This window comes from Parasteatoda tepidariorum, chromosome 3 (assembly GCF_982258835.1).
Source record: "Parasteatoda tepidariorum strain Cologne lab strain chromosome 3, Ptep-v5.0, whole genome shotgun sequence".
In the NCBI taxonomy this organism is placed as follows: Eukaryota; Metazoa; Arthropoda; class Arachnida; order Araneae; family Theridiidae; genus Parasteatoda; species Parasteatoda tepidariorum.
Genome location: NC_141757.1, coordinates 89,650,103 through 89,662,843, shown reverse-complemented (window position 1 = coordinate 89,662,843; position 12,741 = coordinate 89,650,103). Strand labels below are relative to the sequence as shown.

The following is a 12,741-nucleotide window of genomic DNA, read 5'->3' as shown; positions in this document are numbered from 1 at the left end:
TTCTCGAAGAGGCTTGAAAAATACTTTTAAAGTAATTCATTGCATAAATGTCTTATGAATGAACGAAGAAATATTTTATGAATATGCAAATGTTATAGTATGCACTCTAATGGAAACTAATTGCATGTCTAAACTTTGGATGGCTCTTAAATGAATTATTTATTATCACATGACAGAAATGCAACAAAAATATTTCTTCAACAAATCTAGAAGATTTCAACTATAATTTAATAAATGCTGGTGTTACACTTATTCTTATGTATATTTAATGGCATAACTTTCTTACTTAATATGCTTTTATTTTATTTTTTACTTAGGTGGTATATACCAGTAACAGTAGAGACTAATAATTTAATCTTTCTTTAATGCTAGTTTTATTACTTTACTTGCATGAAGGAAAGTAATTTTTATCTAACTAATTTCAGCTATTTATTATAAATTTATATTAATATTATAAAGATTACGGTCTTAATTGATCATGATCAACAAGTTACGATAAAATAACAAACCATTGAAATTAAAGCAAAAACAGTTGTACATGCTGTCCTAAAATTCGTGAAAAAATTTATTTTAATAGAACTTTGCAAACTTTTTTATTCATTCAAACAGTGCATGGTAAGTAAAAATGAAAACCCATTTGATAGGTTAACTACGCAACATGCAATATAAGCATTCATTAAACATGAACATGCACGCAGAGGAAGTTTTGAATATCGGCCAATGGGTGGAGCTGTAAGTTGAATCATTGCTTGTTTTCTACGGACACAAAATGAGCAGGGAAACAACTCCTTCGTAAAATAGCAATGCAACAGCAATTTTTTTATGTGTTTTAGTGTTAAGCCATACCTTACCCTCCTCGATCCCTAGATCTTATTCCATGAGATTTTTTTTCTTGTGGAAGTCTAACACACTCTAAAATTGTTTAAAAGGTCGCAAAGAATGAATGGTAGAATATGATCCCGTAGTTAGCACAATATCATGCACTGTAAGTGATTTCACGGCAAAAATGGTTATAGCAAGACTTAATCACATTGAAGCCAAAAGAGAACCAAGATGGACCAAGCGCGGTGGTGCCAAACCCTCTGCAAGTGCTTGGAATCAAGGCCGACGGCAGGAGTGGCCTCCGCCACACCGCGACCTATCGAGGCATCCTCTGACAGGAAAATATTGAAAACCACTCTGAACTTATTCCCTTGCACTCGAACCTGAAGTTCAGTTGGATTGATATGAGCTTTCAGAGACTTTTCTGTCTCCTCCGAGGTGAAAGATACTATCGAGCGTTCCACGAGGACGTGATTTGGACACACTCTATGAGCACCAATTTGTATGTTGTTCTTTGCGCATAGTTTTCTGCATTTTTTAGCACTTTTCTCTATCGCTTGTTTTTATGCATTTTGCGCTTTATCTTGGAGACCTTTCGTGGAGACCTTTCGCCAAGGCCTCGTTTTGACGAAGGCAATTTTCGTTAGCTCATGCATTTTCATAGCATCCAACTTTTTACTTAAACACTCATTAATAAAGCTTAAAAAGCGCTCATTTATCTCTTCTGATGCCTTGAACATGCTTTTTGAGACAAGTCAAAAGACTCGTCAAAGTCCTCCGGGATAGAATCCCCTTCTTCACTATCACTCATGTGTGGGCATTTGATTTAAAGCTCAAAATGATTTAAAAAGTTTCTTATTTAACACTATAGTCAGCACACAAAAAGGCTGTCTCCTGTCTACCGCACCCTCTGTCTGCGTTAGCAGTCTGATGGATTGATATTACCTCGTACCTCGTTGAGGTGCAGAGCAGGATGTTAATGCTACTATGTTATGGTAATTGGTAGACGATTTAAGAATTCGACGTGGGACTCTACGTCCGTGTTCCACCATGAGCATTCGTTTTCGAAATACTTTTTATAGCTCGTTCGAATTCTAAGGTGCATGAGGGAGAAAAAAATGGTTGAATAAAAATTTATTTCATTGTTATTTTACCGTATTCAAACAATACAGTCAGATAACAATTAGTAAGATGGTATTCAAATAGTCTTTTCTAAGAAAATTCCTTTAATAACTTCTTTCACCTAATATGGTTTAACAACCAAACTTTTATCACACCAAGTTACATTTGGGTACATATTATAGCCGAAAAGACAAATCTGTCAATCTATTGACTGAACGAACAGGGGTTTCAGTCCCAGTGATAAAACCACAATATTTCTTCCTGTCCTTTCAACACATGGAGAGTTTCTAGTATCCTGAATGGAGAGTTTCTAGTATTCCTTCCTGATTTTTGACCCTGGATTATTAGAATATGATGCTCTCATTCGCGCACGTATGGCAACACTATAATGCTGTTTAATGCTAATAAGTCCAGTATTTTTTCCTTAGATCAAACAACTAGATAAATTAATTAAACCACATTCCACGGGTCATTTAATGAAGCACAAATCCAAAGCCGATTACATAACTAAAAACTTAGCTCCAATCCCCAGATAAATTTCTTTTTTGAGGTGTTTAAACCTTTCTAGAGGTGAATTGTTAAAAAACAGTATAGTTTTGTATTCATGTTTTTTTTAACCATAGAAGTAGCAAACGGTATCTAATCTGTGAAATAAAAAAATACTCTTTACCATAAACTTTTCGGTTAAATAGATGGAAAGACTGCTGTCCGGTATTTTACCTTAATTTTAGAATGAAAATTCTAAAAGTGCAAAATGGTGGCCTGTCACTTTCACTGTCATTAAAAAGCTATAAAATAATCTACTGTGCAATTTCAACAACTAATACTGGTAAAGTAATTTATTTTTATGAATATTTCAAAACTAACTTCCATCGATTTATTTTGAGTAGATAGAGCAGTGTTGATTTTTTGTAGTTAGTAACGAAGAATATTACTATGATATAGCAAAATGTTTTTCTTTGACTCAGGTTTTGTTACATTAGTTTTAACAGCTAATATTGCAAATGTAATTATTATTGCTTTATAAAGAAAATCAATGGAAGACATTTTAAACAATTTATCTAAATGAATTGAGAATTAAATAATAACTAGTTGATTTCTATCGACACCTGAATCATAATTTTGGTCTATATGGAACTTATGCTAATTAGTTACGGTAAGAATTATTTAATTGTAAAAATAAATCTTTTTATATTTTAATGATATAAAAATATAAAAATATAAAATGATATATAAATGAATCATTTTATATTTTTATATTTTAATTATTTGAGTATTATATTCGTTGTGTTTTAGGTTTTGTGGTATTTTTTAATAATTAATTCGTGCTTATTAAAATCACTGGGAAAATTAAAGTAATAAAATATTTTAAAAAGGCATATCTTCCTTCCAAAAATCGTGAATAATATGCATTTTCTTCAGAATTTTGCAATATAAATGAATTAGAATTGCAAATTTCAATAGAAAACACTGATTTATAATTTTAACACTGAATTTAACACTAGAAAGACAGAAACTTAGTATACACCTACATTGTCAAAAATCAGTCAAAATTACAGGATTGTAAAAGAATAACAAAAGCGTAAAGAAATTTGCTTGAAATTAATTTTTAATATTTTTTATATTATTTACAGTTTATATCAAGTTATCAGTAAATATTAACAATAAAAAAATTATATGTTGTACAAAATTCTAAGAAATTGTGTCATTATATACATCATTGTTTTTCGAATTGAATTTAAAAGTAGTCAAAATGACTTATTTAGGCAATCTAGTGTTAATATAATAATCATTTAATGTAAAAAAATCAATATAAAAGTGTCAGAATCTTTAAACTCTCTCTTTTTTGAACTTGAGTATGGTTTTTACCCTTAAAATACAATAACAAAATGTTCGTTACACTGTATGATCATAATGCAATTCTTTAAAAATCAATCTAAAATACAATGCGTTTTTTAAAATTAATAAAAATATTTTATGTTCTGACAACTTGAAATACAATATCGCACATAATACTAATACAAATTTCAATTCACATCTCACATATATTAAAAGATTCTATCCCTGTCTCAGTTTATTCTCCCTTACAGCTGTCACCAATTGCAAACATACGAAAAAAAAAAACCTTTGAACTAAGTTTTGTAAGAAACATCCAGATCTTCGCGTCATGTATAGGCCAAAATGAAACAAAAAGCTTAAATCATATTTCTTTTGTAACTAATAAATAACATCTGAAAGCAGGTAAGATCTCGATGTCAAAAGCAATTTCTTCATTCTTTCACTTTGCAGTCAAGATTACTGATATTTCCTAGAAGAAACAGATCTCTAAAAATATCTTAAATCAAACAAACAAAATATCATAAACTTGTTAGGATTTCTATTACATTGGTTATAACGTTTTGTTTCGTGTTTTTCGTTTATAAAGATTGATATACTTTTTTTATTGAAAAAAGTAAATTTATATTATACTTGTGATAAGAATGTGAATGAAATTCTGCATTCTAAAAGTCTTCTATATTGTACATTTTTGTTGGATAAAAAAAAAGATATATCCAGAAGTTAAGAACATACGTATTACAATTTAATAATGCGCATTTAGGACTAAAAAAATAATAAAAAACGGGGATGTAACTGAATGACTTTTTATCCTATGATCGGATCTTTGCATTCTAGGGCTTAATATAGTCGTGATTTTTGAGATGGAGCACTCTCCTCCCATTGAATTAACCCAAGTTTGAATCCCAGACATGGCTGGTCGATAAGAACTCCGGACCTGGATCACACCAACCACAGTGCTGACGAAAAATATCCTCAGTGGTAAACGAATCATGGATTAGATTCTCTTTGAAACGGCAAGAGAGGTTGGAATTCTTCATGAGACGCAAATGCTTGTTAGTTTCACTAAAAAGTCCTCCATGACGGCAAAGTCCTTGATCCAGGAGTTCATTGATGGTCCATGATCCAGATGGTCTCTATAATGGTCCTTGATCCAGGAGTTCTCTTGTCTTCTGGATCGTGTTCAAAATCACAAGGGTATAGAATTAAACATTGGTACTCAGAATTGGGTCATCTGCTTAGCGCCAGTTATGAATTCAATTAAAATATCATTTCTCAGGAATTATACGATCGATTTCACTCAGAGTTTAAGAAAATACCATACGGAATTATATTCTTCATTTAAAATTATGCAAATTTACATGTAATTTATGTAAATTTAATTAAGTTGCATATTTTATAAGTTGCATACTGTTTTTTCCACTATTATTAAGTTAAATAATAAAAACTTATAAGAAATGCTAACAAGTTATTAAAAGTTGTTTTTTGCATGGACATATCTTTGGTAAACGAATTTCATAATTGTGTAAAAGAATTTCAAAGTTCACCTAAAAAGCTCCCAAGATATGGCAAAAAAGGCAAAAATTTAAACTAACGTTAAGGAGGGCCCATGCGTTGAACGTCTCTCCTGACCAAACTGTTCCGATTATATCTACCCCCCCCCCCATATTTTGGGGGATAGAAATCCGAATCTATCGAAAAGAAGGTATGTTTATTCAAATAAAGTACGCTTTTATGTCTGATTTTACAACTTAAAATATCGTCTGAAATTATTTTTTAGCATACTTTGAGGCCAACTACTCAAACCCTTAAGATTGAATTCTAGAACGTGAAGAGCAGATCATCAAATCAAAATTTATTCAGGGGAATCCTTAAGCACTATACATTCAGTAAATTTTTTATCTATACATTCAGTAAATTCACTATATCCCTATACATTCAGTAAATTCTTCACATTAAATAAATAAATGATAATGCAAGTCGATTATGAAAGTTGAAATAATGGTACATGAATTTTGTTGAGTTTTATTCTATAACACAAAAATAAAGACAGTCTTTTTCAAATGTCAAATCAATATATTTAAAAAAAATGAAACTAATATATTCCATCCAGACAGAATTATCATTGAATCTGAGTAAAATACTACACATACATCTATTTAAGAAAAAATGAATATTTCTCGAAGCAATTACTTTCCACTTAAGTAATCACACGACGTAGATATTTATTCGGAAAATGAACAGCGCAATTAGATGCTTTAAAAATAACTCAAAACTGTGAAATCTCAAGAGAGTATTGAAGCATATTTTTTGAGAAACAAGTACCGAAAATGAAATGGATATCCATTAACTGTCGTTAAAAGTTTAAATGTCTGGAAATAAACTAGTCATTAAAGAAAAGTTTTATTAGAACTCTTGAGTTGAATTTTCGCCTATCAAACATGCATTACTATCAAGCAAAATTGTTAAATTGTATAGTTGCTTGTAATAAATCTTATTTTGCAAATGCTGAGTTTAATAACATAATGGTAATGGTTAAACCTTTAACTGAATAAAACTAAGCTTCCTTTTCAAGATTTTGTTAAGTAAAAATTGCTTATCACTTTTAAATTGCCCTATTTGTTTTCTGTCTCTCTAAAGACTATTGTCTGAGCAAAGCTGATTTGTGACTATCTACAAAGTTATTAGTATTAGAAATTTAGTTAATTTTTAGGTTGTTTTTATTAAATGCGTATCTATTGCTATCAAACTATTTTCGCCTTTGGGTATTCTGAACAATTGACGTTTGAGGGTTGCTTAGAGCTGTCAGACGACCATTAGCACTGAAAACTGAAACATTTAAATGCAATCAAGCTACAGATTATTAACGTATGCAACAATTTTGCTTATCTGTCATTCGATAAATTATCTGGCAGTTGAAAGCAATGTGATTACTTTAGTGTCACTCTAGATTCATGAGCACGGGCCTTGTGATCACAATTGGTTGTTACATGTTGGCCAAATTAGTTGTTTGTGGAGAAAAAAGAAAAGGCATTCACTTCAGATTTTCATGAAAATGGTTCATTTTGTTGAGTCTTTTTGCAAACATAATTCTTCCTAGAATCAGAATAGATGATAATGGAGGTCTGATCCCTATGCCATCAGGTCCCTTTATAGTTTCTTCCACGTACTCTACTTACTAGACAATAGGCACTTGGTGATATTTGAATTAAAATAAAGATTGAGGCTGAAATGTTGTAAAAGGAACAAATATTATGTGAAAAATAACATAATTTCCTCTTGAGAATTGCGAGATACTTCCTGCATTAGTTTGTTTCTTGTAAGTAGAGTTCAGCATATCTAATATTTTATCTAAAAAAAATATCATTTCTTGTTCACTTTCATGTTAAAATCTTGACTTTTCTCTCCTTTCACATGGTTTTAAGGCATTTGGTTCTTGATATGGTTATTTCAATTTAATATCATTTCTAGATGTACTTGTGGAGTCCAGATCAATAGCAAGTTATGTTCAATTTTATTTTCCTTCGGATGGTTAAAAATATAGTTGTTTCGTTGAGTACAAGACTGAAATAGAATGTACAAATTGCTCTTTTTAACTAGGGTGTAGAATTGATTCTTTTTTTGTAAAAAAGTATGATAGAAAACTATTTTAACCAACTATGTAAACTATGTAAACTATTGTTATTTTAAATCCCATTTCACTCGCACCAAATTGTAAACCTAGAATTTCCTTGCTGATGTTGCTTTAAGCGATTTATTTCTCAAAGTGTAGTCATTTTCATGCACATCTCCTCATGGTAGAAATAATAATATATCTCCGCTGTAACTTAAGTACGTAAAAAACTGAGCCGGTTTTTCGATTACGTCATAAAATATATCACGCGAACATTCCACAGATGATACTTTTAAGAAATCTACATCCTTAACTGTTTAGAAATAAAAATAAAAAAGCTTGGTGTGGTGTTTTCTCCGAATCAATTTTTTTGCGTTTTTAATTTGGAAATGGGGATTTTAAACTTCCATTGTCTTAAAAAGTCCACCGAAACTTACACATGTTCCGTAGGTTTAGTAGGTTATTCTGTAAAATATTCCAGAGAAAATTAAGGTAAAAAGCATCGACACTCAGCGTGACAGTACTTTTTACCGTAAAATCCATTTTCAATATAAAAATTAGCACTTATCCAACTTTTATGTTCCGTAAAATTTCACAGTGGAAATTGATATTAAGAAAAAGTAGTGGCATCTTCAGTGCTGATTTTTTACAGTAATTTTATCAGATTTTTTTTACAATACAAGTAAGTGCAACAGTACCTCTCCATAATGTTCAACTTGTTTATAAATATGCAAAGCTATGCAGAATTTATTCTGTTTTAATTATTAAATATTTAAACATTTATTTAATATTTGAACAGAGCAGTTTTTTGCTGATTATTTCAAAAACTATATATAACCAAAAAGAATGTACTTTGTGTGTTACGTATAGGACTTGGCGATATTAGAAATTATATATCGTGATGCATCGTCAGTTTTGCATCGCGATATAGTATTTTTGAATTTCATTTACTTGTAAGGCACAGAAAGTCAAATTTCCATCGAAACTCCATGCTCAAATTGATTTAAATCAATTTATAAGATTGAAGATATATATGTTTTGCTTAAGAAAGATATTAAATAAATTGACTACTATGCACAAAACTTACTTAAAATATTTATTGAAAAAAAGTGTAGATACAGAATGAAATATTTGCACCTCTTTATCGTTTATAAGGTATTAGCAGTCTAATTAAGTACCTAATTACCAAAGTTATTAATTAATTAAATTATTAATTAATTAAATTATTAATTAATTAAATTATTAATTAATTAAATTATTAATTAATTAAATTATTAATTAAATTATTAATTAATTATTAATTAATATAGGTAATTATTAGGTAACTTTACTAAGCTTTTAACTAGAAATAAGAAAAAAAGTTTAAAACGATAGGTTTATGAATTATTTGAAAATCAATTAGTTCAAGCAAATGAAATTTTGAAAAAAAATAGTCTACAGCCATAAAAAATAATTTTACTAAATGAGCCATACAAGAATAACTTTGATAATTACATAATTATTAAGTTCGATTGTAATGTTCAAATTCTAAATGAAAAAGTAAACGCAAGTTTTGTTATATTTTCTTAAAATGATCACGCAAATAATTCTTAATTTAAAAATAAATAATAAACAAATAAATAAAATAGAAATTTATCAATATATTTACCTAACAATATAGAAAGAAAATTTAAAAAATAAGTGCGTTAAAAATTATTTGTATGTTCAAATAAATTTTTAAAAAAAATATGATAAAACGCTTTTAAATCACTATTTTTTATTATTATTATTTCACACAAGCAATTGCATTAAACTGAATAATGACCGAATTATGAGCGAAAAACAAAGTAAGGTTTAATTTCTTAAAAATAAAAACAAAAGAATTGTGATATTCGATAATATATTTAGCTAATTAACTAATAATATTAAAAGAAAATTTAAAAAAACTGATTGTACTCTCTAATAAAACGAAAAAAATGAATAAAATTCGCAAACCTTTCAAATTTTTTTGAATAAGCGAAGTTTATTGACTTATGTCCAAATCCAAATGACAAAAAATAAGTTTTGTTTTAACTTTATTTCTAAAAGTAAAAGCAACTCAAGATTTATAAATTTAAAATCAGTAATAAAAACCCATTAAATTATTAGAAGTTTTATCCAAAAAGTTTTTAATAAATTAAAAGAAAAGAAAAAAAACCTAACAAATTTAATTACTTTGTAACTTAATTCTTTATGGGTGATTTAAATTAGATTTCCGATAATTTTCACATTTAAAAATAAGAAAAAGTTTTGTTGAAACAAAAATTACCTAATTAATGACGAAACTCTTTATAAATTCTTTTCAATAATAGATTGCGTTCAGAACAAGGCAACGGCAGCGATCACGAAGTTAGTCCCTCTGAAAATAATCTACAAGAAACGATATCAAGTCGGGACAAAAAAAAAAAAAATACTAAGAGGTGCGAAAACGAACATGCAAGATCACGATCACCGCTAATCAATCAAGGTCATTTCAACATAACGAAACGAACACCCCGAGTCGGCATCGGAACGTAAAGGAAGATCCTTGCGTGTCTTATATCGCTATATCGTTATATCGCTATAGCGTCTTTCCTCGACGACTTAAATCAGATTTCTGATGCATCAGAAATCTGATGCATCGCCTGGAACGAAAGTAAGTCGCTGTATCGATTCGCCGATATAGACGTTAAATCGATATGTCGCGATACATCGATTTATAGCCCTATCCTAGTTACGTATACTAAGGCAAAGAAAAGAAAAAGTAACACACGAAAACTTTGTGAATAAAGTGAAAATAAAAATACAAAAATGAATAATTACAAAATGCATGGACTACAGTTCCGGTTTTATTAAAAAAGAATCATCCCTCTCTTTATCTACCGAGTTTGATTTCTGGAAATCGTTCCTAATTTCTTGAAAATTCGAATAGTTTAATTATTCGTCTCTCTGGAGCCCCTTATTTTTTTAAAGTTTAAAAAGTAATTTTAATTAAAATTTTTGCACCTTGAAATTCCTGCCAAACAACCTCACACCTGTTATTTTATTATCCTAATCAAGCTTATTCCTTTTTCCCTATTAGTTAAACCACTTTTCTAGTGTTACTTTAATTTTTTCATTCATTTACTAGAACCTAAGCTAAAAAAAGACAAATTCTGTAACTTTATTTCTGCTTATTTTCTTATTTGTTTGCTTTATCTGTATAACCATGCAAACAGATTATAAAAACAGTAAAAATAAAAAATTTAATTACTTTTACAAGGGAAATATATGTTGTTTCTTTTATCCTGAAATAAGCTTTATAAAGCCAACGCATATTTTATTCACAGTAAACTGTAGGTAGGTTAATATAAGTAATATTGATCACATTCGGCTTATGTGATTTATAAGGAACTTCATAATTGCTTTTATAATTGTTTTTTTTGTCTTCTTTTCTTTTAAATATATATATATACATATATATATATCTATCTTTATATATATATTTCGTCTGTGCGTGTGTTTGTCACTGAACTCCTCCTAAACGGCTGGACCGATTTAAATGAAATTTTCTGTGTACCTTCAGAAGGATTCGAGAATGGTTTAGATTCACAATTAGATTCACAATGTTTCTTTAATTAATTTTTTATTGAGTGGGAGAAATTCTACTTCTTAAAAGTTATACTTCTTATGCGACTTCCAACAAGAAAGCGTTAAACGTTTAACGCTACATTTTTATTGGCCGGGAAATCACGTGGTAGGATCCAGTTTTCCCTCATTCATTTCCATATTGTTTTGGTTCTCACTAGCATAAAAATAATAAAAGTCATAAGACTTTTGTTTTTCTATAAATATTTTTTTAGTTTGTTTTGATAGACATATAATTTAATAGGGAGCAGGAAAAAGAGTCGTTGAATAGAATTTGTAATTTCGTGTTATTATTGTGTTTGTAGAATTTTGAAGTGTGCATTTTAAAAATGTAAAAAACTACAAATTTTGTAGATTCAGTGCGGAATTGAAGTAAGTATTTTTTATAATTTTAGATCGAATTTATACGTGCGTTGGTTAACAACCACTGTAACCTATAAATTTATTTGTGAAGCTAATTGATTTCATATAAAACTTTTTCAATTGTTTTTATTTAAAATTTCTTATTTGAAATATTAAATAAAAAAAGCAAAAAAATAAAATTAAAAATTTTTTATCTAAAATTTGGTACAATAAATCTTTTTAGTCCTGTTACTTAATTAAAATATCATTTTCAATAAATCACTCATATTTTTTATGTACTATTTTACAGTAATTTGTTTTACAAAGAAATACCACGTCTTCGTGGAAGAGCAAGAAATATTGGTCGACGTACTCGAAACGCACAATTGGTCCATGATCATCGATTGAATAGAACAGTTGAAGAACACTTGACGGATAATGTGCATTCAAGAAATCAAGTTGCATCTTCACGTGAAAATGAAAATTCAGAGCAACGCAATCAACGTCTTCGTGCATATGCATTAAGACAACGAGAGACACGCCAACGAAAACAGAGAACGTGACCAACGGCGAATGCAAGATAATCGAGCATTGATACGGCGCATCACTTAATCGTCTTGCATTTGAATATGACCCTGAAATAGACTATTCGTCACAAGCATTAATCTTAATCGGTAGTATGGACAACGAGTGTCAATATTGTCATGCTTTAAAGTACAAAGGTGAATCGCCTGGTTTATGTTGCGCAGCTGGAAAAATTTCACTTCCACCGTTAAATCCACCACCGGAACCTTTGAAAACATTATTAGCTGGAACCGCATCTCAATCGAAATTGTTTTTGCTGAAAATTCGTAAATTCAATTCTTGCTTTCAAATGACATCATTTGGAGCAACAAAAATTGTTCATAATGAGGATGGTCGTAATTTTGAATCAACATTTAAGATTCAAGGTCAAGTGTACCACCAAATTGGTTCATTGCTTCCAATGCCTAATGTCGATCCAAAATTCTTACAAATTTACTTTATAGGCGATGAGGAGCAACAAACTCATACACGATGCGTATACAACCATATAGAGCAGATGGAGGAACGAGAAATTGTCGACATTTTGGAAACGTTCTTGCAAAACCATAACCAATTGATACGATTGTTCAAGACTCTTTCCAACAGACTGCAGAACGACAACTACGCCATTGTTATTAAAGCAGACAAAGTGCCCTATGGAGAGCACGCAGGCACATATAATGTTCCAACTGTTAATGAAGTTGCAGTTGTTATGACTGGTAACCCATGTGAACGTCGAGATATTCGCATACAACGCAGAGATAATACAATACAAATAATTCAAGACAATCATCGTTCTTACGACGCACTGCAATATC

General features: G+C 29.7%; 1 protein-coding gene across 1 annotated transcript in view; it reads right to left on the bottom strand.

Moving 5' to 3' along the window:
- LOC139426552 (uncharacterized) overlaps positions 1-11,881 on the bottom strand; it is a 34,443-nt gene extending 22,562 nt beyond the window's left edge. The window contains exon 1 of the mRNA XM_071185819.2: positions 11,733-11,881. Coding sequence (XP_071041920.2) covers positions 11,733-11,881 — 149 coding nt within the window. The remainder of the gene's footprint in view (positions 1-11,732) is intronic.
- Between the last annotated feature and the right edge of the window lie 860 nt (positions 11,882-12,741).